Source organism: Chelonia mydas, chromosome 15 (genome assembly GCF_015237465.2).
Source record: "Chelonia mydas isolate rCheMyd1 chromosome 15, rCheMyd1.pri.v2, whole genome shotgun sequence".
Lineage (NCBI taxonomy): Eukaryota > Metazoa > Chordata > Testudines > Cheloniidae > Chelonia > Chelonia mydas.
Genome location: NC_057856.1, coordinates 27,317,201 through 27,343,118, shown reverse-complemented (window position 1 = coordinate 27,343,118; position 25,918 = coordinate 27,317,201). Strand labels below are relative to the sequence as shown.

The 25,918-nt window shown below is 48.1% G+C and overlaps 1 protein-coding gene across 8 annotated transcripts in view; it reads right to left on the bottom strand.

Annotated features, from left to right (window-relative positions):
- The window catches only part of CUX2 (cut like homeobox 2), a 224,729-nt gene that overhangs the window by 74,410 nt on the left and 124,401 nt on the right, over window positions 1–25,918 (bottom strand). For 2 of the 8 annotated variants that reach the window (XM_043529407.1, XM_043529406.1), the window contains 3 exons: window positions 14,679–14,789; window positions 10,762–10,848; window positions 10,602–10,649 (listed from right to left, as the gene is read on the bottom strand). In XM_043529407.1, the coding sequence (XP_043385342.1) occupies window positions 10,602–10,649; window positions 10,762–10,848; window positions 14,679–14,789 (246 nt within the window). Of the gene's footprint in view, window positions 1–10,601; window positions 10,650–10,761; window positions 10,849–14,678; window positions 14,790–15,323; window positions 15,588–18,861; window positions 18,999–25,918 lie in introns of those variants that run through there. The other 6 variants (XM_043529409.1, XM_043529408.1, XM_043529412.1 and 3 more) reach the window with 5 other exon arrangements.

The following is a 25,918-nucleotide window of genomic DNA, read 5'->3' as shown; positions in this document are numbered from 1 at the left end:
AAGTCAGTGGCAGGCTTCCCATTGCCTTCAGTGGCCTTTGGATCAGGCCCACAGGCAGGTCTTGGACAGGGATCAGAGACAATTTTGGTCAAGAGCTGCCAACTGTCCGTATCTTCCCTGTTAGCAACTAACGGCCACACATTTTCCCAGTCCTCACACAGGCATCGAACGATCCCACGGGAACTCAGGCACAGCAGAGCTCCTTACCCAACAGCTAGCCCCAGTGGAGCGAAATGAAACTAAATGTTGGGATCAAAGCTAAATCTGGAACATGCCTATTGTCTGAGAGTCCCTGTCTTTCCCCCTAGAGTGCTGCAACCCTGCGAGCCAGCAGCTGGAAAGCGGGGTTAAATATTTCTAAATATTTTCCACATACCGCTCAGGCTTTGTAACCCAGTCCATTAAAGCGCTTGTAAATGCTGAGACTCCAAAGACACACTAAGGAGCTGCTGCATTTAACTGTCATTAAATATGTTAGATATTACCCTGGGACATGGGAGTTATCATTCTTTCCAGCGCTGCTCACACTGGAGTCCATTTCTCTGAAGTCAGAAAGCTTACAACATTTTCATGAGGCCAAAAAGCAATTCGCGTCAAAAAAATCAATAATATAAAAATAAAGCAGGAGAATTCTAGTTAAAGGGAATGTCATATAAATATGTTGTTCACGTTCGTGAATCTAAGATTAAAAAAAATTAATCAATATAGTTCTTTAGATGATGTTATTTCTAATGAGAAATATACCAAGACGCTGCAAATAACTGCTTTAACGGAGAGGAAAAAGCATTAATAATTTACTTTATAAAGCATATGATACTGAATGAAAGAAAATTGCTGCTGGTTCTTAATTTTGTTGTAATACTTCCTGACACGCTCAATGATGCTTTGGCCAAGTTCCTGATATTAAAGTCAAAAGATGTTAATCTCATTCGAATTTTTTCCGAGGAATTCCCCCTCCCATCACACGAACGCCTTGCTGGCTTTGGTCACTTGATGGGAATCATGGTTATTTTCAAACACCACAAATCTCATCAGGTGTATCTTATTTATTAGAGTGCCAAAATCAAGAAGTTGGCACGTGAGTAATCCTAAGGAGAGGCACTGTATGAGAGATCAGAAAAACCAAACACTCTCTCTGAGATATTTGGGGCAGTCAATGGGCAGGCCCAACAGCTCAGGGGATACCCCCAAAATACAGGTAAACCCCAATTATGCAAAGGTCCCAGGGGAGATCCCAAGCCATCACATAATCAGGGTCTTGGACAGTTGTCTAAGTATTTAAGGTATATATGGCCCCCAATTACTGAAGTATCTGTGGAACTCCTTACCAGAGGACGTTGTGAAGGCCAAGACTATAACAGGGTTCAAAAAAGAACTAGATAAATTCATGGACGATAGGTCCATCAATGGCTATTAACCAGGATGGGCAGGGATGGTGTCCCTAGCTTCTGTTTGCCAGAAGCTGGGAATGGGCAACAGGGCATGGATCACTTGATAATTACCTGTTCTGCTCATTCCTTCTGGGGCATCTGGCACTGGCCACTGTCGGAAGACAGGATACTGGGCTAGATGGACCTTTGGTCTGACCCAGTCTGGCTGTTCTTATGACCCTCACAATCTGTGATGTATTTATCCTTGCAGCACTCCTGTGAGGAAGGCCAGTGCCTGTTATCCCTATTGTACAGACGGGGACTTGAGGCACAGAGATCCCAAGGGACATACGGGGAGTCTCTGGTACAGCCAGGAATTTAACCTGGGTCTCCCAAGTTCTAGACGAGCAACCTAACCACTGGTCCTCCACCCTTGATCTCTAAGTTGCAAGCTTCAGCCAGGCAGGGCTTGTGAGCTCAAGCTCAATCCCAAATATCAGATAACGAATAGAGCATCCCACTTGGTCACGCACCCTACGAGTCCTTTGTGTGCGCGGCTCACTCCCACTGGATTCTGTGGGACAGCACACGCAGAGCAGGCCTCGAAATTTCAGCTGAGCGTGCGACTCTAAATGCCTAGGCAGATTGTGTCTTTTCTTTAAAACACGCACTTGTAGCAGGTGGGAAAATATCACCAAGGATCCATGGTTGGTGCGATCTGATCGATGAAGCGCCCTGTGACGGATACCCCATGCCATGCTAATGGGACGCCTTTCCAAGGGTCACACGTGACCGCCGCCGACTTTTAAACAAGACCCGGGTCCTGCATAACAGCAGCAGGCCCCAGGAATGCTCTTTGAAACTGTTCTAGCCCTGGCTCAACGGGATGGTGATGGGCTTTTACAGCACCCAGTGACCATTGGTTGGGGCTTCTCCTGCTCTCGGTGGCAAAGACAACTAGGGGGCAACAGCAACCCACTGCCATCAGTGGGTGTCTCGGTGGGCACTGTTAGAAAGTCAGGAGAGAAGACCGCTAAGACTTTGATACCCAGGCCCCACTGGCCATGTCTGACTCGCAGTTCGCTGCGGAAGAGAATTTTTCTGGTGACTTGCATGGCCCTGTTTTGCTATTTGCTGGGAAAGCGGCTACTGCCTCATTGAACAAGTCGTTCAGAGAGGAAATGGAGAGGGATCATAGCTGGTGCCACTGGGAGCCATTCAGAAATCAGCCCAGTAGCATGCTGGGAGAGCCAATTTTTCATCCAATGCTTTGGGAGAACTTATCGGGCCAGATCCTCAACTGGTGTAACTCCACATAGCGCCACGGACCTCGCTGGGACGACCCTCATGCTCAGAGATAAGCAGGAGCTTAAGGGCTTTGTCGGGTTGGAACCAGAAAGCTCAGCACCTTGCAGGAGTGTCCCCCTACACGGCACGGCAGCCAGAGTTCAGGGCGGATTATAGAGAAGCTCACCAGAGCCAGCTGAGAGACTCGGGGCTTATTGCCACAGCCGGAGAATCTGGGCTGTCCACTCTGGGCCTAAATCTACAAAATATTGGAAGGGAGGGGTGTAACATCACTCCTGTGAGTAATCCTATTGACTTTAATGAGGCTACTCCTGTGAGTAAAGTTACTCCTGTGGGCTTACGTTTCTGCAGAATCGGACCCACAGCTTGTAAACTCTCTAGGGCAAGTGTTCAGTGTCTACAGAATGCCCAGCAAAGTCAAGGCACTATATAAATATTGTAAGAAAAAATTAATATGAAAAATCATAACCTGCAAGCATTATTCAACAGCTTTAATGCTGTAAGCCTCGCTGGAGCACTGTCGCAGCCAGGAATGCCAACTGGCAAGTAATACATTTACTGAGAACGTTCACGCTTTGTCCTGACACTCATAAATTATGACGACACATTTTCAAAGGTCAGGAAATGCAGACTGCAGCACACAATAAAATGCACACGGGCCCCAATCCTGCAGTTAGAGCCATACAGGCACATTCCTGCAGAGCAGGGGCTTAACTGATTTCCGAGCTGGGGCTATAAAGTCTAGAGAATGATTATTTGGAGGCAATTTGGGACTATACCTTTTATCTACCTAAGATTCTAATCTGGCCCCCAGCACCGAGCTATCTGAGCACCTCACAATCTTTACTGTATTTATCCTCAACAGCATCACGTGATGTATTCTGCTGCTGGGGAACCGAGACGCAGAGGGGCTAAGTGACTTGGACAAGGTCATGCAGGAAGGCTGTGGCAGAATTGGGAATTAAATCCCAAATCCTAGGGTGGTATCCTAACCACTAAAGGACTGTTATTATAGTAAATTAAAGGCAGTTTTTATAGCAGAGTAAGGGGAGGAAATATTTCAAGATTATTTTGCCCTTTTCACCAACGTAAACTTTTTTTGTTTTGTTTTTAACTGACAGTTTGGTTTTGATTTAATTTTAATTTTTTTAGTGCAGTTACTGACAGTTGGCAACTGGAAACCACCTTGTATTGATGCCTCATCTGCAATGGAAGGCTTCAGAGTGAAATGAACGAGGCTGTGAGGAGCAGATTGATTTTAGATGGTCAGTGAGACAGGGTCACGGCCAAAGCTTTATTCCTTTCCAACTTTCTAAAAGCTTGTAAGGGCGGGGGTGAGGATGGAGGAAGCAGGCTCTGACTGGTGGAACAGAAGAAGAGGGGAGGAAGAGAAGGGCGTATGGATGGTGTTGCAGCTAAAGATGCTTTTGAGAGCTTGCTTATGTGGGCTTTTTGCACAGTACAAGGGTTGGGGAGAAATCACTCATTGGAACAAATTTTCTATCTTTCCATGACCTGCCCCCTGTTTATTCCCAGCCCTCTTTGTGCCCCTCCTCCCGCCGCATATCTCTTTACGCTGCAGGACAATGCTGTATGTTGGGTGTAAGTTACATGCACCGTGGAAGCCACCATGTTTCCTCTGCCAGCAATGGCAAACCTGCCACTGATACCAGGACCAGAGCCATCGAGGGCCCAGCTTCCTCTTACACTGGAACGAACTGGGAGCAACTCCAGCAAAGCCAAGGCTGATGGGGGAGGAGAACTGTTTCCCCCAGCCCAGGGGGGGAAACAGTTGGAGATAGGCCCATGCCGCAGAATTTGGACCCGGATTTCAAACCCTGAAAAGCCTGGAGATGATCCACACGGGGGATGTCTAGGCCCTGAGCCAGGTGAGGCCGTCACGGTAGGAATTGGTGGCTACCCTATAGGCCTCATCTTAGTCCAAGCTTCCAGTCCTAACGCCTTCAGCAGCACCAGGCTCCGACGGACGGGACGTGGTAAGCCCTGCCCCTGTGTGTAGAAGTCAAGCTGTATAAGCAGAACTCCCAGCAAAGAGGGACCTTGACTGTTGACTGTATGGGAGGCAGAAGGCTGGATACGTAACCCGGTGGTTGACCCTCTCCCCCTAGACATGTTGCCATCCAGCCTCGCCTGCGTCACTCCCAAAGGAGGGTGTGGCCCAGCCAGGCACTGCTTCACAAGTCCACCAGTGATGCCCTTTCCTGCTCTTGGGGCACCATTGCCCAGGGGAAAGCCTCAGCCCCCCATCTCAAAACCACACTCAAATCACCTCCCCATGGAGAAAACACTTGGGGGTCCCAAACCATCATCACTTGGTGGCCAGGAATGGGGCCTCATCCCTGCAACCAACTCCCGCAAACTCTGTGTGCTGGATGGAATCCACAGGGAGCCTCTCCCTGTTAGATTCATGAACTAGAATAATTCCAGACCAGGGCAGGTGAGCATAGGCACTGCCACAGGGGATCCAACCAGCTCAGGATCTTGTCTCTGGCAGCAGCCAGAACCAGCTCCTCCAGGAGGAATTGTCCCTCATGGACAATTATTGGAAAAAGTGTCCGATAGAGAACCTTTGTCTCTAATCCCCATAGGTTGGCTTGTACCCTCATAGGGGAGAGTTTAAATCCCTTCCACACTGCACAGGATTAAAAAAAGGTGTTAGACATTCTCATTACCCAGGGAAATGCCTATTGTTTTTTGGATGCCACTATGCTCTTGGTCTCAGTGCTATCCTGTGGCAGAGAGTTCCACAGGCCAATTCTGTAGTATGTAAAATAGTATTTTCTTTTGCCAGTTTTAAATATGGTTCCTAGAATGGCCCCTTATCCTATAATATAAGAGTGCCAGACAGACCTCCTCACGATCATCTGTGAGTCTGTCTCTCTCTATCACAGCCCTTGGCTCTAACTCCTCTCTGAACTAGACGGTCTCTATCTTTTGTTTGTCTCTCCGTATACAGAAGCCTTTCCAGGCCTGGGTCCTCTCCCACCTCTGCCGCATCTTTTCTGAGATAAGGTGAGAGAGAAGGAGCTTCTGGATCTTCTAACTTCAAAAAGTCAGCACACCACCAGAAAAAGCTTTGGGCTGTAAAAGGTCCTTTATATACCAGCAAATTACTGTCCAGTAAGTGACTTGAATCTCACTAGCACTATTCTAGAAAAATTGCTATGCTTTAAAGACAACATTATGAGTCAGGAGATAAAAAGACAAAGCCAAGGAAATTCTGAGCTAAGGTCTTACATGTAAAATTTTCACGGGCCTTTCATTATATCCATTGGTTATACTGACAACTGTGAACCAGACTCAGAGCCGCTCGGAGAGCCATTACAACAACTTCTAAAGAGGAAAGCTGGCATGCAGAGGTAATGCACAACTTGTCAATCTGGGCTCATTCTGGGGTGCGTGCATTTGGGGTTGTGGATAAGCCTTTAAGAACAGAATGTGGGCTGCCAAAGAAATAGGAGACATCTCGGGATTGATCCCAATTGGTGCTGAGTATCTGCAGCTCCCACTCAATCCACTGGGAGCTGTGGGTGCTCAGCAACTCTCAGGATCAGGCCTCTGGCTTGTGCATTCATATCAGACAGCACCAAAAAGCAAATGGAGCCACTGGACAAGGTCAAGAGTGCACAGAACGCCACAGGAAGTGTTACCAGTCGGGATTGGGTCCAGTGGATATTATTAAACTAGTTTCTAACACACATGTAATTTCCCCCGTCTGGTTCCACCCAGGAGGCAGAGGAGAGCAGCGTCGGTGCCAGAGCACTGTGGAGGCAGATAATGCCTTTGTAAGACATGATGGCTCAGCGTGCTGGGCATGGGATCCTGCTATGAAAAGGTAAAGCTGGCACTCCCCCCAGCACTGCCTGGCCAGTGTGCTGGTAAGTGGGCCGTGGTCATGCCCGCTTAGACACACCTGCATCATCTCCCCCTCCAGTGCACCTGTGCAGAGCAACTGTAACCTGCCCCTTCGAATTCAATTCTTACCCCCTTCACCCGGACTCATCTTGCAGTCCTTACTCAGGCAAACCTCCCACTGACTAGTACATGTGCAGACATGGGCGTTAGATCCATAGACCACAAATACAGGCTCTGTCTCCCTTTTGTGTGGTTTGTCATTCCATACAGGATTTATGTCTCTGACATTGGTTAATTACTTGCCACGTTTCCATCAATTTAATTCAAAGTCTGCACCCTTCCCTCCCTTAATGAAATTAAACAGCATGTGCATACATTCCCCAGTTACTGCTGTGGCCGGCACTCAGAAACAGCACCCAAATATGCACATAAAACATGTTGGCATTAAACAGGCCCATCTGATACCCCAGGGCACATTCCACACTTTACACTTGATTCTTTGCAGGAACATTTCTTGCAGGAAAAAATGAAGTTTTTTTTCCAGCTGTTCTCATTTCCGCATTAGTCGGCTCTGCTGGGCACAGATTCATGGCACTGGGAGTTTACCACAAAAAGCTCACCGAGACTCAAAAGTGGCTCTGTTGCAAAAGTCCTTCCCTTACCAACCTTTTGCACTTTTCTCCCGTGGTCAGATTTTGCACATGAGAAAAAGTACAGCTTTTACCTTGCTGCCGAACATTTAGACCCTCCTCTGCTGTCCTTCCTCATCACGGTCAAGGGGAGTTTTACCCGAGTAAGGCGTGCTGGAGACACTGCTTCTTTTCACCTCCCCATCAGGAAACAAGTGGTCAGTCATTCCCAGCATCAGTTCACTGGCTTGGTGGCGTCCACGTGACAGATACTTTCTGTCCCCAAGGATATGAGAGCTGAATTCAGCCCCCAGTTACTCCACTGACTTCAACGGGGTTGTCTGGGATTCACAGAGGAGAATCCGGTCTTGGGTATTTGACATTCCAGCCATAGCTGCTCCAGTACCACAGCCTTTTAGAAGTGTCCATTTCACATCAACCGAAGGGGACTCACTTCAGCAAAACCTATTTATATTGGCCGCAAAATGCAACAGCCACTTTACAGATACAGAGCAAGACAGGAGGACTGGCTCTGGTGAGCTATCTCCGCAAACATACAAACAGGGGACTCAGAAAAAGGATGACATGTTTTCTTTAGCCTTCACCCTTTTGATCCTTAGCCCTTAACTTTACTTTCTGTGTTAAACCTGATGTATTATACAGCTTTAATTATTGCTAAATTGCCTTTTTATTTGAAATAAAATATCCACTCAATCAGATGCGCCGAGCAGATGAAGCAGCCCTTTCCACGGCACAGGGACGCTCCAGTGTACAGACGGATTGGAAAGTTTCACCTCTGCTTTAGCATAACAAAACTTTTAATTTAGATGTTTTCATCTATCTATTGGAGAAAAAAAATAAGTTTAAAATAATGACTGTAATAAATGAAGGTAATTAATTGTAGTTTGTTCCTTTACTGTCTAGTCAGCTTAATTTTACCTTTTCATCTAATAATGAGAAAATAATTTTTGTGCTCTGAGGGTTAATGATATGTAACTGCAAGAGCTGCTAATTGCATGTTGCAAACTATTCATCAAAATCCCCATCTGCGCTACTTGATTATGTTTGCTAAATTATTGCTTTGAATTATCTTTCATAAAGCAACTTTTGTAATTAGCAGGGCTTTCGGTTTGCTCTTTTTTCTCTGTGCAAGGAGATTCAAAAACTTTGTCCATTTCAAGCTGTTGCCATTAAGCTACTGTCATGGACAGCTTTTTGTTATTCCGTATCAGGGAAATAAACCAGCCTTTATCTAATCAGGATGGAAAACAAAAGCTGTTTTTATTCTCAGTGGGTACGATTTAGTCCCTTCTCCACCCCACAACTCCCCCTTCCCACTAAGAAGCTGCACATAAAGGATACAGGTGCCTAAAGGTATACAAGCTGCTTATGGCGACTGCAAAACCACAGGTTGTTACTTCAAAATGATCTTTTTCTTTCCATTTAAAAGAAAAAACAGGAGTGGGAGCGTCTACTTTCATCATGGGGGCTCATTGGCTACTCCCCATGACATATGATGTAGCTCTGTATTCTCCCTTGTAAATATTCATGTTTAGTGAAATCTAAACCATAGTAAAAACACCCCCAGCACCAGCCATTCTGGCTATGAGTGGTTTGGTGGAGTGGGGCATCACTGGAATGGCCCAGAGGCGGGACTCAGCCATCTCCTGCCTACTGAGGGGGGTTCTGAACATGCAGAAGCAGCCGGGATCTGTGGAGATGGGATCAGGGCCACTGGATCCATGATTACATAGATCCAGTGGTCAGACCCTGGAGCATGGGAGGGGAGGATTTCTTGCAAAAAGAACTGCTGAATAAAGCCCGAGTTCTCTCGATTTCAGGATTTCACCCCAGCTAATAAGCAAACGGGGCAGATCGCCTGCTGTTATAAATCAGCACAGTCGTGTGGAAGTCCATGGAGCTATCCTGATTTATGCTGAAGAAGGATGCTGCTCTCCACTTAACACACCTTTCGCCTTAAATGTGTATTCCTTATAGGGGCTGAGGATGGGCCAAAGGCTGTAGCCTTTATTCAGTTAAAACTCCCAGTGACCTCAGCAAGGGTTTTGACACATGAAGGATTTTGCTCCTACGTTTGCAAAGATCAGAGTCAACCGAACTAAGACGGGATGGAAAATTAGCAAGTGTCACCTGTACAGCCACTTTGACTCTGAACCTGATTTGCACAGGGCGAGTGAGGGAAGAATACAGCCCCCCAAAGAGATGGAAATCAGCTCCTCCCTCAATTACTTGCCAAAAGCAGAGTTAAGGGTCTGGAGTTTTATCAGCTTTTGTTGGAGAAAGGCCCAATCTTGCATCCGCTGTATTCAGTGGGAAAACTCCTATTGATTTCAGTGGGAGCAGGACTGGGCCCAACACCCCTAAAGCCGGACAGGCATCTTCCTATTCATCATTCAGAGGCAACTCCTCAAAATCCCCTGCAAAAACCTTCCTGGAAGAAACCGAGTCAGTAAGGGGGATTCTAAAGAGAACGTGGAGACAGGTGGCCAGACTCTGATGTGAGTTACACTGCCGTAAATCCAGAGCCACTCCTGTTTAGGGGCAGGCTGGGTCTCCCAAAGCACATAGCTCATCTTCTCCTAGCGGATCTAATGAAAGCTATTGGGAAAAACCTCAGTATTTAAAAGACTGAAAATGTATTCCTATTGTTATCGCTCTCTTTTGTGTATTTATGCATAGTGCATTGGAATGAATCAATACCGGATTGCCCTATAAATAAATGAGCATATCAGTAAACTGAGGAATAAAATGAAGTGATGAGAAATATGGAAATCAGCCGCATTTGTGTAAATCCAGTTATTGTTTACTTTCATATTTTCTTATGCAGTTACGGTGTTCCAAAGAGACAGATTTAAAGTAATGTAATGCTCAGCAGATGACAGATTCTAATGTGTTGCTGGTGGCGAGCGCTGAGTGCCTACATCTCTCAAGGGGTTTCAATCTACGCACATTAGAAGAACACAGAAAGCAGCCCCCAGAAGAGCAATCATTAAAAAAAAAAAAAAACGTTCTGAAGTGCGATATTTCTCCCACACTGCCCTCCCCTTTGGAAGGATTTAAATCTCTCCACATCAGACTAGTACCTGAGCTGGGGAAGTTCATTTGCACATGTAAAATACCCAAGACCTTTTGTGAGATGACTAGGTGGGGGGGACACAGTACAAACTAGGAGCAATCAGTACCAGCAGGGGGCCAATGAAGGGATGAATTTGGCCTTCGTGAGCTCAGAGGAAGCATGTGAGAGCTGGAAGTGAGGAGCATGCTGTGCAGTGATTGTGCAGTTTGGTCTTGGTGTCTGTCTGCTTTTTTTTTGATCCCCTGGGTCCATCTCAGTCTAATCTGGCTAGTCGCAAACACCCTCACGACAGAGTACCTCTTGCGAGTGACGGCTTCTTACCTCTGCTTGGAAGCTCTTTAAGACAGGAGCCACCATCTCTCTGATTTCCTGAAAGAGAGATCAGAGAGTTCACCAGAAGCAGATATCGTACGAGTTCTGCAGTGGTATTTGTACATATCTACAGATCCACACACACTGAACTATGGACACGAGTAACTACCTGTCTCTTCTCTGAAGCTTTAGAGCTGAGGCCCTGGCTGGACTTAATCTTCTCAACGGATACTCTTGACCTACCGTAATCTAAAATCTGACAAAAGGTGAAAAGGTTTTTAATCCATAGCACATCTACATTGGCTGAGTCTTTGCAAGAGGCCAGCGGAACAGAACGGATCTTTCTCCCCACCCCCACTTTCTCTTTACAGGGGGTAGTCAAACCCCTCCCTCCTGTCCTCTGCCTACCAGACACATTGGTCCTTTGCAGCATCCGTTTCCAATGAATGTGGTGCCCCCGAGCGGCTGTGAATGAGTCCCCCACCCTGCAAGAGGACATTCTTAGGGCCACGCTCAGCAGCGGCCACATTCGTGATCCCAGAGTAGAAGGCAATAGGAGCTGCCTATGTGTCTCTGAGAGGAGTGTGTACAGACACTGAACTTTGTCAGTACTCTTCAGGTGTTGATACTGCTCTACACCAGCTGCTCTTCTGCGTACGTGTGTTTACAAGGACACGTCACTGTCTCAGGATCCCTGTTTCCGCCTAGGCATGGCCAAGCTATGGAAGGGGAGGGCAATGCCTGTAAGGGCTACTTCAGCCCTGAGGCCGTGATAATGGCCAGAGAGCCGTGCCACAGAGGGTCCTTCCCGCACACAGCTACCTAGCAGGGGATGTGGTTTGGCCCTTTCTATGTCGTGAGAAATACAATTCATGGGAGTACAGCAGATTGGAAGCACACAGCTCAGCTTAAACAAACACTGCTGCCAGATGAATGACAGCGTTTGGTGAGCAACCATTCTAACAACCAGGTGAGCACGGGCACCTCCTGCAGCGGCCCACCCAACAGGAGCCGGCGAGTCTCGGGCCAGTTCTGACTGATCTGAATTTCAGAGGGGCTAAGCACTGAAGTCAATGGGAGCAGCGCCTCTGAAAATCTGGTCACAGATCATCACAGCAGGTACCTTACCGAGGGTGGCAGATGGAGAGCCAAGGACTGAACGGGACATGGGGACTAAGGGACGTCTACAACCCGAGGTAACTTTGCCCTAACTAGCTCGGTACCGGAGCAGCGAGGACACAGGCTTCAAGACAGGCTGGACGAGTCGCCTGGAACCCTGGGTCATTACTGATGTCTGTGCATAGCTTCATTGCAGGAGTACCAAGCTAGCTGGAGAAACACTAGCTCGCGTATGTCGACAGGAGCCGCCATCACTCCTTGGGACTGCAGGGCAGATACAACCGAGGCGGCCCCCTTTTCCCCCTCACGTTGGTTCCTTCCCTTAAGGTGGAAGGCACTTTCGATGATGTGTAATGCTGCTACGTGGGGTTTTGCAGGTGAGGGGACACTCTTATCCAACACCTTCCATCAGCTCTACGCTAACTGTATCCATTTCCTTTGAACAGCGGACGCATCGGTGGCTATTTCTCAAGTGCAGCCGATGCGGGGAGATGGTCCGGGGGCTCGGCGGAAATGGGCATACGTCTGTCACCTCTGGGGGTCTGGGTTCAAATCCTGGCATGCGCCCCAAATGTTAATGTATTTGGTGACCTCCACTGAGGCCTCATTGTGAAGCACTGCAGGAAGGGCAGACCCTGCCGAGGGAGGCCCACGCTGGATAATGGGGGGCATGGAGCCAAGATCAAGCAAGGGAAGAGCTGGCAAGTCTGGGGCTTATAAAGCTGATTCAAAGAGCATGTGGGCATCTTACAGTCAGGATTGAATCCATGAAGGCAGACTCCCCTCTGAAGTGCCCATTTCTATCCAAGCTCAGAGAGGGCCTTGAAAGCTCACTCCAGGGGTCTCTTCCAATGGACAATCCACCGCTGCAGAGCCCAGCCGGATCCCCAGCTCTCTCACCCATGTAAATCCAGAGTTACTCCCATTCACATGGACGTGAAAGCAGAATCTGTATTATTCCCCAGAGCGAGGGTATACACCTGTGGTAGGCTTTCTGCTCAGGGAGACAAGGTTAACTCTCTCCGGGCCAACTATCAACCAGAGCGTGCACACTCAGAATGGAGACGCATCAACACTTCTAAGTGGTGGAAGTTTGCACTGTGCATTCTTGCATCAGGCATGGCTCGTGGGCAGAGCCGTTAGAGTCAGATCGAGCTTTCACTGAATTTGACAGAAAGCTCTCAATTGACTTCACTGGGATTTGGATCAGGCCCAAGGTTTCTCTCTTTCATTGGCACCCAATTCACCCACCATTTTTAAATAAATTAACCCCCAAAGCATGCGACTCACATTATGGCCCACCAGGGTCTTTGCTGAAAAGGAAAACTGACAGGATTTAACGGAGCAGAGAGCACCCGTCTCCCACTGGAATTAACAGGAAGGAAACTTTAAAGCTGCTGCTCCCATCTACGCTGGCCACCCTTCACTTTTGCTGTGCTGATCCTTTAAATTGGAATCCGTACTGAAGCAATGGCTGCTGGAGCTGCCGACTTGCACACCAGATAGAACACGCAAGTTCTGTCCCCTTGTGCTCGATAACGATCCCCTTGCACTTTTTCACCACATTAGAAGTATTAATCATGGTGATGGGCCAAAGTACATACAATCATTACATCCTGATCACTTTCATTTCTTTTTTCTTTTTCAGTTGAGTAAGTTACTCTTCAATTCCAGTCCTAACCTGCTCTGTACTGTTAGTAAGGGCTGTCAGTCACCACCCGAGGTGTGGCTGCATTTCAGAGGTTGGTGAAGTGTGTTCCCTGTGTCAAATTTCTATACATGGTTTAAGATTTTTAAATGCTATGCTGTAGTGAGAGAAAATGCTGGTTACCTTTTAAGTGCATGCAAAATCCATTGAATAGAAATCACAAACATATGAACAGTGGGAAGACCAAGGAGGGAGCAGCGTTTCTAGACAAGAAGATGCGATTCATGGGAGGAGATTTTAGGTTCGATGTCAGGAAAATTTACTATGGGGCAGTGGTGTCATCCCCATTAGCAGGAGGAAACCCCATTCCTGGGACAGTTAGACTGAGATTGTCAAATGTGTCTGAGGGAGTTAGTTAGGCATCCAAAGGCCATTGAAATTCACTGGCTTAACTGAAATTCACTGGCTGGAGTGCCTAACTCCCTTTGGCCCAGCCTTAAATCTTATTGGACAGAACACCAGGAGGAAACTGAGAATGGATCAGACAGGACCATAAAGGCCCTTGCCCCTCTCTCTAATTTCTATGAGCCCCTTTCTGCCAGCCTTACTCCCACGAAGGAGATCACCACACCTCCTGCCGTGGTCCCACCAGAAGCAACGGGGCTACTCATCGAGAGAGGTGATATGCTAGCCTCAGGCCCTCTGAATCTCATGAACAAAGGGGTAGATTTTCAAAGGGGCATGCCCCCCTCGCAGTGTCTTTCAGTGGGTGCTAGGTACCTACCTGCCTGGGGGGGGCCTTTGAAAATCTCCCCTTACGGTTTTGTTTTTACAGACAGGAAAGAAAATAGCATCTGAAATGGAGGGGGGTGGGGAGAAATCTTAACAGTCAAACTGACTAAAATAAAATGTATTTTAGAAAAAAATTAAAATGTGCCTACCCCATCTGGGCTGAGAGCTGGATGCCAGGATCTCAGCTCCGAACGCTTAACACTTGCTTTTTCTAAACCCCAAGTTCTGTTAATGGAAATGCTTTTGGGCCCGATTCAGAGCAGTGCCATGAAGCACTGAGCTCCCCTCAAGACCGAAACCGTTCAGCATCTCCCAGGATCAGCCCCTTTAAATACAATGGAGCCAGCAGAGACGGCAAGAATAAGCAATAAAGAAACCCCAAAGGTTAGAGACTATAATTTGTCTTTGTGGCTAATTAGCTTCCTTTCTTGTTAGTCACTTATGTGTACGGGTTTCAAAATCTAGTTTGGACAGAGGAAAATATGCCGCCCTACCGAGTTAATTCCATAACAGCAAATATACTGTACCTCGGGTACATTTTTCTTAAATTCCCGGCTGAGTTCAATTAAATGTTTATGAGAATGTTCACTCTCTTCCTGCCGAGCAGCCAGTTCTGAAGCAACAGAATTAAGCTCCTTCTGGAACAGAACAAAAAACAAAAACAAAAAAAGAAGAAAAAAAAAGATGTTTTGATGCATTTTTTTTTTAAACCGTACACATCATTCTCCCAAACATTTTATTTCCCTCCCTTACAAAGCCAAGACGTGCAATATCGACAAGGAGGTTGCATGAATAATTGAAGAAACTATGTATCCAATGCAAGATAAACTAAACTAAAATAAAAGCGAGATAATCAAGAAACTCAGCTCATCAATATTCTCCTCCCTCCACCCTTTCGCTCCCAAAAAGAACAGTGACATAAGCTCCACAGTAACTGCAAAAAAAACATCACCGTGGTAGTGTCAAAATAGTAAAGTGCAGCATATTGTATTGCCAGATTTTATTCTAAGCCCTCTTCGTTGCCAGATTCCATATATCAGCAGAGAGGGAAGAAGTCCAACTATGACTTACTTACGCTTAAGTGTTCATAAATATGCCTGTTAAGATATATATGGCTTTTTAATTTCAGCCGAATTTGGAAAAATGAAGGTGCCGATATTAAGTAAACTGACCTTTTGGGTATCCCGCAGTAAATCATGCACAGTTCACTTCAAGTGCAGGGAAATGTTTCATTAAAGAATTATGGATTCAGATCAAGCTGGTTTTGAAGAACACTAACCTGCGTGTGTGAAACCGCAATCAGATGCAGGATTTAAAATGGCATTTAAAAAAAAAAAATCACCCTCCAAGCCAACAGATATAGGCTGGGGGAGAAGGGAATAATACACTATGCATTGCCACATTTGTTAGGAATGTATTTTTCATCATACCCTTCCTTCTCTTCTTAACTTTAGTGTTTGCAAATTTCACGAGGGGAACGCGTGGCCCCATTAGCAGTCATGGAATTCATTTACATAATTCAGGCCCTAGTCTGCTGGTGTGCTCTGCTGCCTGTTTACACCAAAGGGGGGGGGGGGTCCCCTGGCTGGCAAGTCAGGCTGTGGTATAGCATACATACCCTGGGACTCGGAGCACCAATCAAATCCTACTTTGTCAAGACCCAGCGCCGTAACTGACAGACGCGTTCACACTTATTACAAACCCGCAAGTACATGCTGGAAATATGTCTGGAGGAAAGTAATATATATAGGCGCTAAAGGAATCAGTGGGAGTAGCCGTCACATTTATACTCATTTATACCCATATAGGTGGCATGCCCAGCTCAATGCTTCCAACTGGAAAGGCCGGCCTCCCGATAATGAAATATGGTGATGATTATGTTGAAATAACACTGTGCACTTTCCACCCAGATCCCAAAGCGCTTTACAGAACTAGCAATATCCCCATTTCACAATTAAGTGTCTTATCCAGGCAGACACCACCCAGGTTTTCCATTATTCTGTCCCAAGCTCTAACCACTACATCTCACTTCCTCTCTTCCGGTATTTCTCCCCCCACCCCCAAATAATGAAATACACAGTAATTGTCCGACTCCTATCAGGTGAGACCAGTAAAAATTTACACCAGTGCCATAAAACATGGCAAAACAGAAGCCTTTGTCTGATACAGGAATACAGTAAGAGCATATATTCCAGCCATCAAAACCTCATTAGAATTTATCTGTTAACGCAGATTCTAATTACCACCCTTCAGTCTAAGGGAAGAGACGCAAACTGTAAAATGTAAGAGGGGAAAGATTCTATTAATTGCTTTTGGATAAATCGGAGGCTGAAGCGCTGGTGTCAGAGGGTCAGAATGTACCCGCGTTAGTCTCAGATTGTTCCTCCATCTCCCAGAGCTGCCTTAAGAGGGAAATGTCCCAGTAGGATGAACTGTACATGCAGCCTGCTCTGCCCAGCAGGTGGAACTGAAGCTGCAGTTCACTGCTTGGAAAAGAAAATGCTACAGTAGGCCCTCATTAACCTACAGGTGTTATAATCACACCGAGTGTGGCCACGAGACCTAGGTGCAGCCAGCAGCCCACGCCTGTGCACACTGGAAGCATGGAGAAACTATGGCTGCTGCTCCAGATCACAGGTGGAAATAAGGTCTCGGAGGGGCTGCCAGGTTAGGTTCCAGCAGGCCTGGGGAGGAAAGACTCTATAGAGACCATGTGGTGCAGTACACAGGGAACCTGCCTGGGAACCAGGAGACCAGGTTTCTAGTCCTAGCTGTGCCACTGACTCACTGTGGAGCCTTGAACACATCCTGTAACCTTTCTGAGCCTCAGCTTCCCCATCTATAAATCGTGGATCCTCAGCTGCAGCGTGGTGTGTAGGTTTTACTATTCTATCCCCCTGATCAGGTTCTGCAGAGCTCCCCACCCACAGCCCTGCTGGAGAAATACACCCTCACGCACAAGCTCTAGTACCTGACAATGGGCCTCCCTGGTGCTCGGACCTCCCCCCCGCCCCAGGGATGGGTGTGGCCGAGGAGCCTGAGCAGCAGTGTCACCCGTGAGAAGTACCGTGGCTCCACCGTCCGGAGCAGAAATAACCTCACTGAGCACAACTGAATTAACTCCGGGGGCTGCTCAGCTGTTCACCAGCACTCTGCCCTGCCCTCTGACAGGGAATGACATCAATTGAGGCCTTCTTTGAGTCCCGCCAGGGCCCTCCTGGATAGCCAGACCCCCCCTGCTGCTGCCACGTGGGCGACAGGCTCAGGAGACGGAAGTGCAGGGGTGAAAGTAAGTTAGAGGACTTACTGGTACGCCAGAGCCCTGAGCAGGGGGCATGGCCTTAAATCCCCAGGCCCTTTAAATCAAGATTTAAAGGGCCAGGGCTTCAGCTGCGGTAGTGGCAGCTGGGAAGCCAGGGCTCGGGGGCGATTTAAAGGGCCCAGGGATCCAGCTGCCGCTACCGCAGCAGAGCCCCGGGCCCTTTAAATCACCAAGGAGCCCTGGGGGCTCCCGGCTGCCACTGCTACCCTGGGGCTCTGGCAGCGCTTTAAAGGGCCTGGGGCTCCGCTGTGGCAGCGGCTGCCGGAGCCCCGAGCCCTTTAAATCCCCGCCTGAGCCCTGCTGCCCGAGCCCTGGGGTAGCGGCGGCCGGGCTCCGTCGGGGATTTAAAGGGCCCCAGGGCTCCAGCCGCCGCTACTGCCCCGGCCCTTTAAATCCACTCCGGAGCCCCACCGCTGCCACCCCAGGACTCGGGCAGCAGGGCTCAGGCAGGGATTTAAAGGGCCCGGGGGGGGAGCGGGGGCGAGGGTGGCAGCAGCTGGAGCTCCGAGGCCCTTTAAATCCCCGCCTGAGCCCTGTTGCCCGAGCTCTGTGGTAGCGGCAGCAGGGATTTAAAGGGCCAGGGCAGTAGTGGGGGCTGGAGCTCCGGAGCCCTTTAAATCCCCGCCGCAGCTACCCCAGGGCTTGAAATTGCCGTCTGGGAAAGCCGGCCCCAGTACGGTGCACCAGCTTACTTTCACCTCTGCGAAAGTGTTTAAAGTAAAGTAAACTCGTTCTGTGGAAAGCGATAACCTACCCACGCGAAGGCCGCTGGCTGCGGGACGGCTGCAGGGCAAGGGGCTGGCTAGTTTCCAATCTCATGGTCAACCAATTACTGAATGTCTTTGTGTGTAACTAGGAGGCATGGGCTGAGATAACAGCCATTAACTGTATCAGCATTCGGCTGGGGACATGTATCAAATTCTGGCCAAGGCTGGGCTTCCCTGGATAAGGCCAGAATTCAGACAAGAGACCACTCAGCAAGCAGCCGATTCTATCACAAGGTGAACCCCTCTGCCAGCCTGAATATGCAACACTGTCACCTCCCGCACAGCCCCCATCTGATCTTATGGGGGACGCGCTGACACAAACCCTGTCATTTATGCCAACCCTTCCATTTCGATAGGCTCCTCCGATTAACGGCACATCAGACACAGACATGCGGGAGCCTCCGAGCAGCCCGCTCTGAATAATAAACATCCCACTTTCCACTAACACAACAGCGTCCACGGGGTCAGACAGTCTACGTCCTCAAGCCATACGCCAACAAGGGGACAGCTTGGGAAGGGATTTGAGTTTCCAAGAACAGACACCCCACAGTAACCGCGACATCTGCTAGGGAGCCCAACAAGCAGAGCTGAAACTACAAGCTCCGTCCTGCTCTTCTTGACCTCCACAGGAGCTTTTGCCACTGACTTCTGACGGGAGCAGGGGCCGTAGAGACGTGCCCATGAATTCAGTTCCAAAAAGCACTGATCCAACAGGGAAACTTGACTCCAAGCCCCACCTGAACTCAACCCTTTGAGGAGCTGGAAAAAAAAAAATCCCATGAACTTTTTATTCATACATCCATTTCTCACGTGCGCACAAACACACGTCATATAAGCCCACATCGCCTGTCCAGGTTGGTCAGAGAAGCAACAAGATAATGATCAGCTGGTATATCCTCCCACAACGGGACCAGGAAGTTCTGGAAATCCCATGAGGAAACCTGCTGCCACAGCATTTCCATCCTGACATAGGGATGAAAACGCCCCAGGTAAGTACTGATATGAAGCACCGGAGGCTGGACTGCTGCACTCCTTGAACCCCGAGATGGGAGGCCATCTTAACCTAACATTTTAAAGAGGGTGTCCAGTCTAGCAGCTAGAGCTAGGGATGAGGAGTTGGGCCTCCTGTTTGTATCCCCACTTCTGCCAGTGAGTTGCTGGCGTCTTGGGCAGGAGACTAACCTCTGGCCTCAGCTACTCAGTCTGTGAAATGGGGTGAATAACAGAACCATACAAATGTAGGGCTGGAAGGGACACTGAGCGGTCAACGAGCCCAGCTCTTTGTGCTGAGGCAGGGCCAAGGAAATTGAGACCATCCCTGACAGATGTTTGCCCAATTGGTTCTTAAAAACCTCCAGTGACAGAGATTCCAAGCCTGTTCCAGAGCTTAACTCTCCTTATAGTTAGAACGTTTCCCCGAAGATCCAACCTAAATCTCCCTTGCTGCACATTAAGCTCACCACTTCTTGTCTGGCCTTCAGTGGACATGGAGAGCAACTGATCACCATCGTCCTCTTTACAGCAGCCCTGCACAGATGTGAAAACTTCTCAGTAGTTACCTGCCCTGTAGGGGATGTGATGTGCAATCGAGTCACCGAGCATTCACCCATTCAAAGAGAAGCAGGGCAGGTCAGTGATCTCGCAGTGATTGCTCCGATATGCTTCTCTGACTCAACTCTCTCTTTGGGCTTAGGCAGTGCAGGACTTTCCTCAGCACGGCAGGTCTCCAATGTTAAACAGTAATGAGTCAGGCCACCAAAAAATCATGCATCTGACGTTCCCCTGGGAATGTCTCCAACACAACTCTGCGCCAGGGACAGCATACAGCCATTACGTCAACCGTCCCTGGAGACAAATCTGCCAGAGCTCATGGGAAGGGGCCACAGCACCAGGAGGAATTAGGCCCAGAGCGCCAGAGATCACACAGCACAAACTGGGAATAGAACCTAGGACGCAAACTCTGCTCACTGACCCCAGTGTAAATGCAGAGTAACTGCCCCAATGTCAGTGGAGTCATTCCCAATTCCAGCGTCACTGAGAGCAGCGTGTGGCCCTCAATTGCCCTCCTCACAGTCCTACACCTCTTTGCAAGCCTCTCCTTGTTCCTGCATGTGGTGCAGGGAACAGATCCATCCACGTGAGACAGAAAGGGAAATGGCTGATACTGCTGGTGCAGCTGCAGCAGGAAGGGGACACAGAGAAAGAGGGCCTGCCAGGTTTGTGAAACAGGGCAGAACAAGACAGATTGCCGTGCACAAGACGGATTGCGGTGCACACGGGCGCACGGTAGACGGGATGTTAGACAGGCCGGGTTACAGAAGCGATCAATCATTTCCTACATATTATGTAAATTTCTGATGCTAAAGATGTATGGAGTCAATTATCAGGGGTCACTGCTGGGTGTGAAATTCATACAATGAAGCTCTCTTGGTCTCAAATGAATTCGAGAGAGATTGCAAGCTTACTGCCTTTTATTGGACAATATAAATATTTCACTGTTATATAAAAAATATTGGAGAGAAAGCAGATAAAACTAAATCCTGTGTGTATACAGAGAAACAGGGAGTGAAAAATGGCAGTCAGCATCTTTTTAACGGCCTTTTGGTGCGTTACAGGAATACTGGTTGTGGAGCAGGTTTTATTGTTGGTTTCACGATGGCACAGTGGCAGCCTGTGTTTCTAACAAACGGAAAGATCTGGGTTTGGAAAGCAACCAGAGAGATCCAAGCTCTCCGGAAACACAATCCTGTTCTCAGTTACACCAGAGTAAATGGAGAGCAATGGGCACTAGTGTAAAAGCTGGGCCAATGCATGGAAGCAAAGCCAGAGAGTGACAAGCTCCTGTGTTTAATTTTGGGCCGTTTTGTTGAGTGTCTTGTTCTAACTGTCACTTTCTAGCCATGACAGAGATCAAAGAGTGAAATGATGAAATGTACATGGAAACCCATTTCTCGTAGACTTGTCCAGGGCTTTCCATGACATACAGTAGTTAGTCAAAGGCTTCGGTGTAATCATTAGCCAATAAATCACAGCCACGGTTGTTTCTTGTACTCCCTTGTTTAATAACTTAATAAAAGCTAAAAAACAGTAAATACAGTACTAGCCTCCTAACACAAGCACTGCCTGGTGGGTTTTGTTTTGTGCACAGTAACATTTCCAAACAGTTTAGGAAGAAGATTATAAACGAGATAAAAAACCTGGGAAAGGCCAGAGCCAAACCTAAATGCTCCAGCCAGAATCCTTCCGTTTGCTGGTGTCGAAGTGACCTCTCAGATCGGGGTACCAGCATTCGTGCTGCTGGCACCACGTGCAGAGCTGCCACCGTGTCGGGGGGCCGCGTGTGCGGTGGGGGTGTTCGGGACTGGGGATGAGTCTGTAGCGAGGATAAACAGGCAGCAGAACAGCTGTTCCTCAAACTGAGACGCTCACTGTAACTCCAACCATCTCACACGTGTGGCATGCCCTGCCTGTCATCCCCAGGTGTTTTACAAGCTTTCCTATCAGACTGTACAAACAGCGAGAGAGGAATCGCTTCCTCCAGCACAGAAACGCAGCCACCTCCACAATACAGCTTGACATGAAACCAGAGGCCCTTTGCCACAGTTAAGTACGTCCCTTTAGTTCTGCTAAGCACCAATTCTCTGCCTGATCGGCCCCACTTCCAAACGGGAGCCTCCCCATTGGCAGCAAAATGTAGTCCTGGCCTGTGCTTTCTGGCCATGCCAACAGAAAAGCGAGACCTCTGGATGGGAAAGGAAGCCAATCACACGTCTAATGAGATGAGCTGAGCACATATAAATTGACATCAGAATCACGGAGCTTCCGCTTGGCCTGGACTGCCCGTTCAGAGTCAGCCCTGCCCTTCGGAGAACTGGGCGCGAGGTTCTATGAATCCCAGGAGACAGGCTCCTATGTCACACGACGAACCCCTTCCTCCCCGGCCTCGCAGAGTCATCTGACCCCAGGCACCTCTGCCCTGGGAGCATGCTGCACCCTCTGTGTTCAGACAAGAGGCCCGGACTCAGCATCCACAGAACTTTAAGGATGTGCTTCCATTCCACTGACTTCAATACAAGGTAAGCACACGCTTAAATTTAAGTGTGTTCTTAAGAGCTTTGCTGAAAGGGGGCCTTCCTGACCATGAGGTGGAAGGTAGTGGCCCTTGGTATTTGCTGGCTATTTAATTTGCATGTGTGTTAGCCTCAAGGCAACACTATGTTGGGAAAGGGGAGCCACACAGCAGGCTGAATTAACACAAGGTCAGGCTGGGGGGTTACCTGCAGGTCCCATGATCACCGGGGGGCCCCCCATCCCCAAAGGGAAATGAGGATATTAAGCAGTACAGGAGAGTGCTACCAGCATTCTGCACCCCAGCAGCGAGGGGAGTACATTGGTACCATATACAATGATTTGAGAGGGGCTGCAAAATATGCCTCTGAGTTTCAAATGCCCCCAGCACTTCTGATCCACCTCTTGGCCACCTGCTTTTGCTGACAGCTGAACTGCCAAACACAACTGGCCGCAGAGCCACTCTCTGGCCGGTAACACAAACTCATTCCAGGTGTAACTCCTACGTTTGGCCCAGTGTGACATGTCCACAGTCTAGTCCCATTGTTTAGAGGCCCTCCTGCAAACAGAACCCCGTTAGCATAACCAGGGTTTGACAGGCTCCGGAGAGAACAGCTACAAGCCAACATTTTTTCAGTGTGTCCAGATGGCAGCATTTCACCCAGAAGCACAAACTCTGGCATGTAGAGCTGTCCACACCTGCTGCATGCTTGCAGCAGTGCATTCTGGGAAAACCCCGGCCACTGTCTCACACTGTATTGGCTGCTGGGGCCACAGACAGAGAATTGTGGGGGTTTCGTAGGGGGCAAGGCACTTTGGGATGTCCGTCTCCACGGATGTCTGAGAGACAGGTTTGGCTCATGCTGTGCGTTGAGCATGGAGGGGGCTGTATAAGGGCCCAATCCCTCAAGGTGAAGTTACTTAAGCAGGGCCACACAGATAGTCACTAGCAGCCCAAAACTTTGGGCAGCCCAAGTGCTCAGTGTACAGCCCAAGGACGTGGCTAGGTCCTGTATGCAATGGAAGCAGGCTGGAGTTGTAGCATACCTAGGGACCAAACCGTGCCCTTGTAACTAGACTGGATTGACCATTACTTTGTGGCCAGTCATCTCATTTCACAGGAGGCAAGCAGCATAATCAATTGAGTTTCTTCCATTCAAAAATTCCACTTTAAAAACAGATGAGAAATACCACTCGTTTTTGCCCTCCAACCCCAGCTCGCAACATCCTTTAGCTATGATCCAAATTCAGCTCTGTCCCACACAAACCTGCTGTTCCCACGCTTGTGACAGTCAGTTACTGGCCTCCAGAAAGGTGGAGTCACTAACTGAATCAAAAAATACCCTTTAAACTGCAGAAATTAATATGCCATGATCTGAAACCTTCTGTGCTACATTCCTTGTCTGGGATCTTACCAATTCTTATCCTGGGTCCATTGCCCTTTTGCCTATGGGCATCACCCTACTCTAGAAAGCTGCAAATGATCAATTCCAGATACATTTTCCTGATAGCATATCTGTCCTCATTTGCAGTCTCATGTACTAGCATAGGACATTCTTATTTCATATTCGCCAATACATCAACCCTTCTCTGCTACAATAAAAAGAAAAAAACTTTAAGAATCAATACCCCTCTCTCTACCTATATTTTATTAAAAACTTTAGCATCAATCCTAATGTTTAAATCCCCACCAAACTGCGCTGAATTACCTATAAACTGTACCCACCACCACAAGGACTTTCTTTCTACTGGCAGGAAATAAAAGTGATAAGCCGAGGTACGTAAATAACAATGCTAACCAACTGAACCAACTGAATTCAAGGACCGACAACTGACCGACACAACCAGATGGGGGGTTCATTTCAGTTAGGGGGCACAGGTTTACTTTGTTATTTTACAGACAAACCTGTTTTTTTTCCCTCCCATGTTTTTAAGAGTGAAAGCACCAACTAGAAACGAGTCCCCGTGCAGTCAAAAGAACTTAGACAGACACGGCTCTGTTCTCTCCCACATCTTTGCTCAGCATGGGTTGGCAGGGAACATTAGTTAGAACAGCCATGAGACTGCTCTAAATTTACAGTAGCAGAGAATCGACATAACACAGCTCCACTCCACCATGCCCCCTTGCTTCTCCAGCACTCCACCTATCCTGGCTGGCACAGGATCTCCAGAGTCTAGGGCAGCCCGGCAGGCTTTGAGTGGGGAGCCCATGGCTTTTAAGGTCTGACTTTCAAAACATTGGGTTTTCACTGGAAATAGGAATGCAACCAAATTTTGAACTATCAAAATCCTCCACAAAATGCAATGACCTGCCTCTGCACAGCTCCAGCTGAACTCTGTTTATTGCCCTTTAGCAGCAGTAAGAAATCAAAGCCACCAAGCATGAGGGACAGCTTCCAGAGCGCTAAAGGCTGTGACGTCTTTCGGTCTTCGTGTAGGTAGAACGCCAACTCATTTCACAGGTGGTGGGATTGGTGCTCCAGTTACCGCGGGAGGGCCAGGTGCAGCTTCACTCAGGTCAATGCAAAGGTTCTCGCTCACTTCAGGGGGAGCTGGATCAGAAGGCTCTAATCTGGGACCAAACCACCAAACTGTGACTTTTAAGGTTTCAGATAAAACTAAACCTGGTGGTTTTCGGTGCCCATCCTACTCCTGCAGAAGCCTATGGGATCTTGCCATTGACAGAACTGATGCCCTTTGCCAGTCCATACAAGCCATTTCCTCTCCTTCAAAAGCCACGTTACAGGCATTACGAAAAGGCTTCTGGCTCACACCCGTGTACTCTTATTTTGATACACCCCATAACTAACTTTGCTTGTGTTCTAGGGTAGATGCCCATCATCAAGGTAAAAATGGAGACCTCAAGCCCCTTCTCCACCAGCCCACAAACACTGAAGACCAGTGTCATACCCAGTCCCCTGGGGAAGAGGGAAAATCAACCATGTGCTGTACCCCACTAAGGCACCATGTACTGGCTGAGCAGGGAGCTGTGCTGGCAAGCGGCTCAATCCAGCCAAAGGAAAGACATTGGGCACATCAGAAGAAGGCAGTGGGGAGCAGGTACATGAGTGCAAGAGAAGAGAGGAGGGAAATTACGATGGTGAGAAAACCAGGATTCATAAATATAAGCTGCTCTGGGACTCTCGCTTTCAAATGTTCTCGCTTTTCAGACATGGCACGAATTCTAATATTTTGGGGACCACAGAGAATTATTTGAATGTGAATCTACTATTATTTCAGGACCCAAATAAATATCAGGCAGCAGGAGTCACTCCATAGCTGATGAATTCACTTACGACTAGAACGAAGGACCAGGAACCAAGCACAAGGGGAAAAAACAGCAGCAGCTGAAACAGACTTCATTTTATCTGACAGACATGAACCACTCCCTACTCTACCTGTGAAATGAAGAGTTTGTTGGGCCTAATTCTGCTATCAGTCGTACTCATGAAATCCAGTTGGCTCCAATGGGCATAACTGAGAATAGATTTCATTTCCCCTTATTCACCTGATGTCACTTTCCAGGTTGTGCTTTATAAAGTGAATTAAGAGTTTGTGGTCCAAATTCTGATCTCTGCCCCATCCAATGATTTCAGTGGAGTTATTCCAG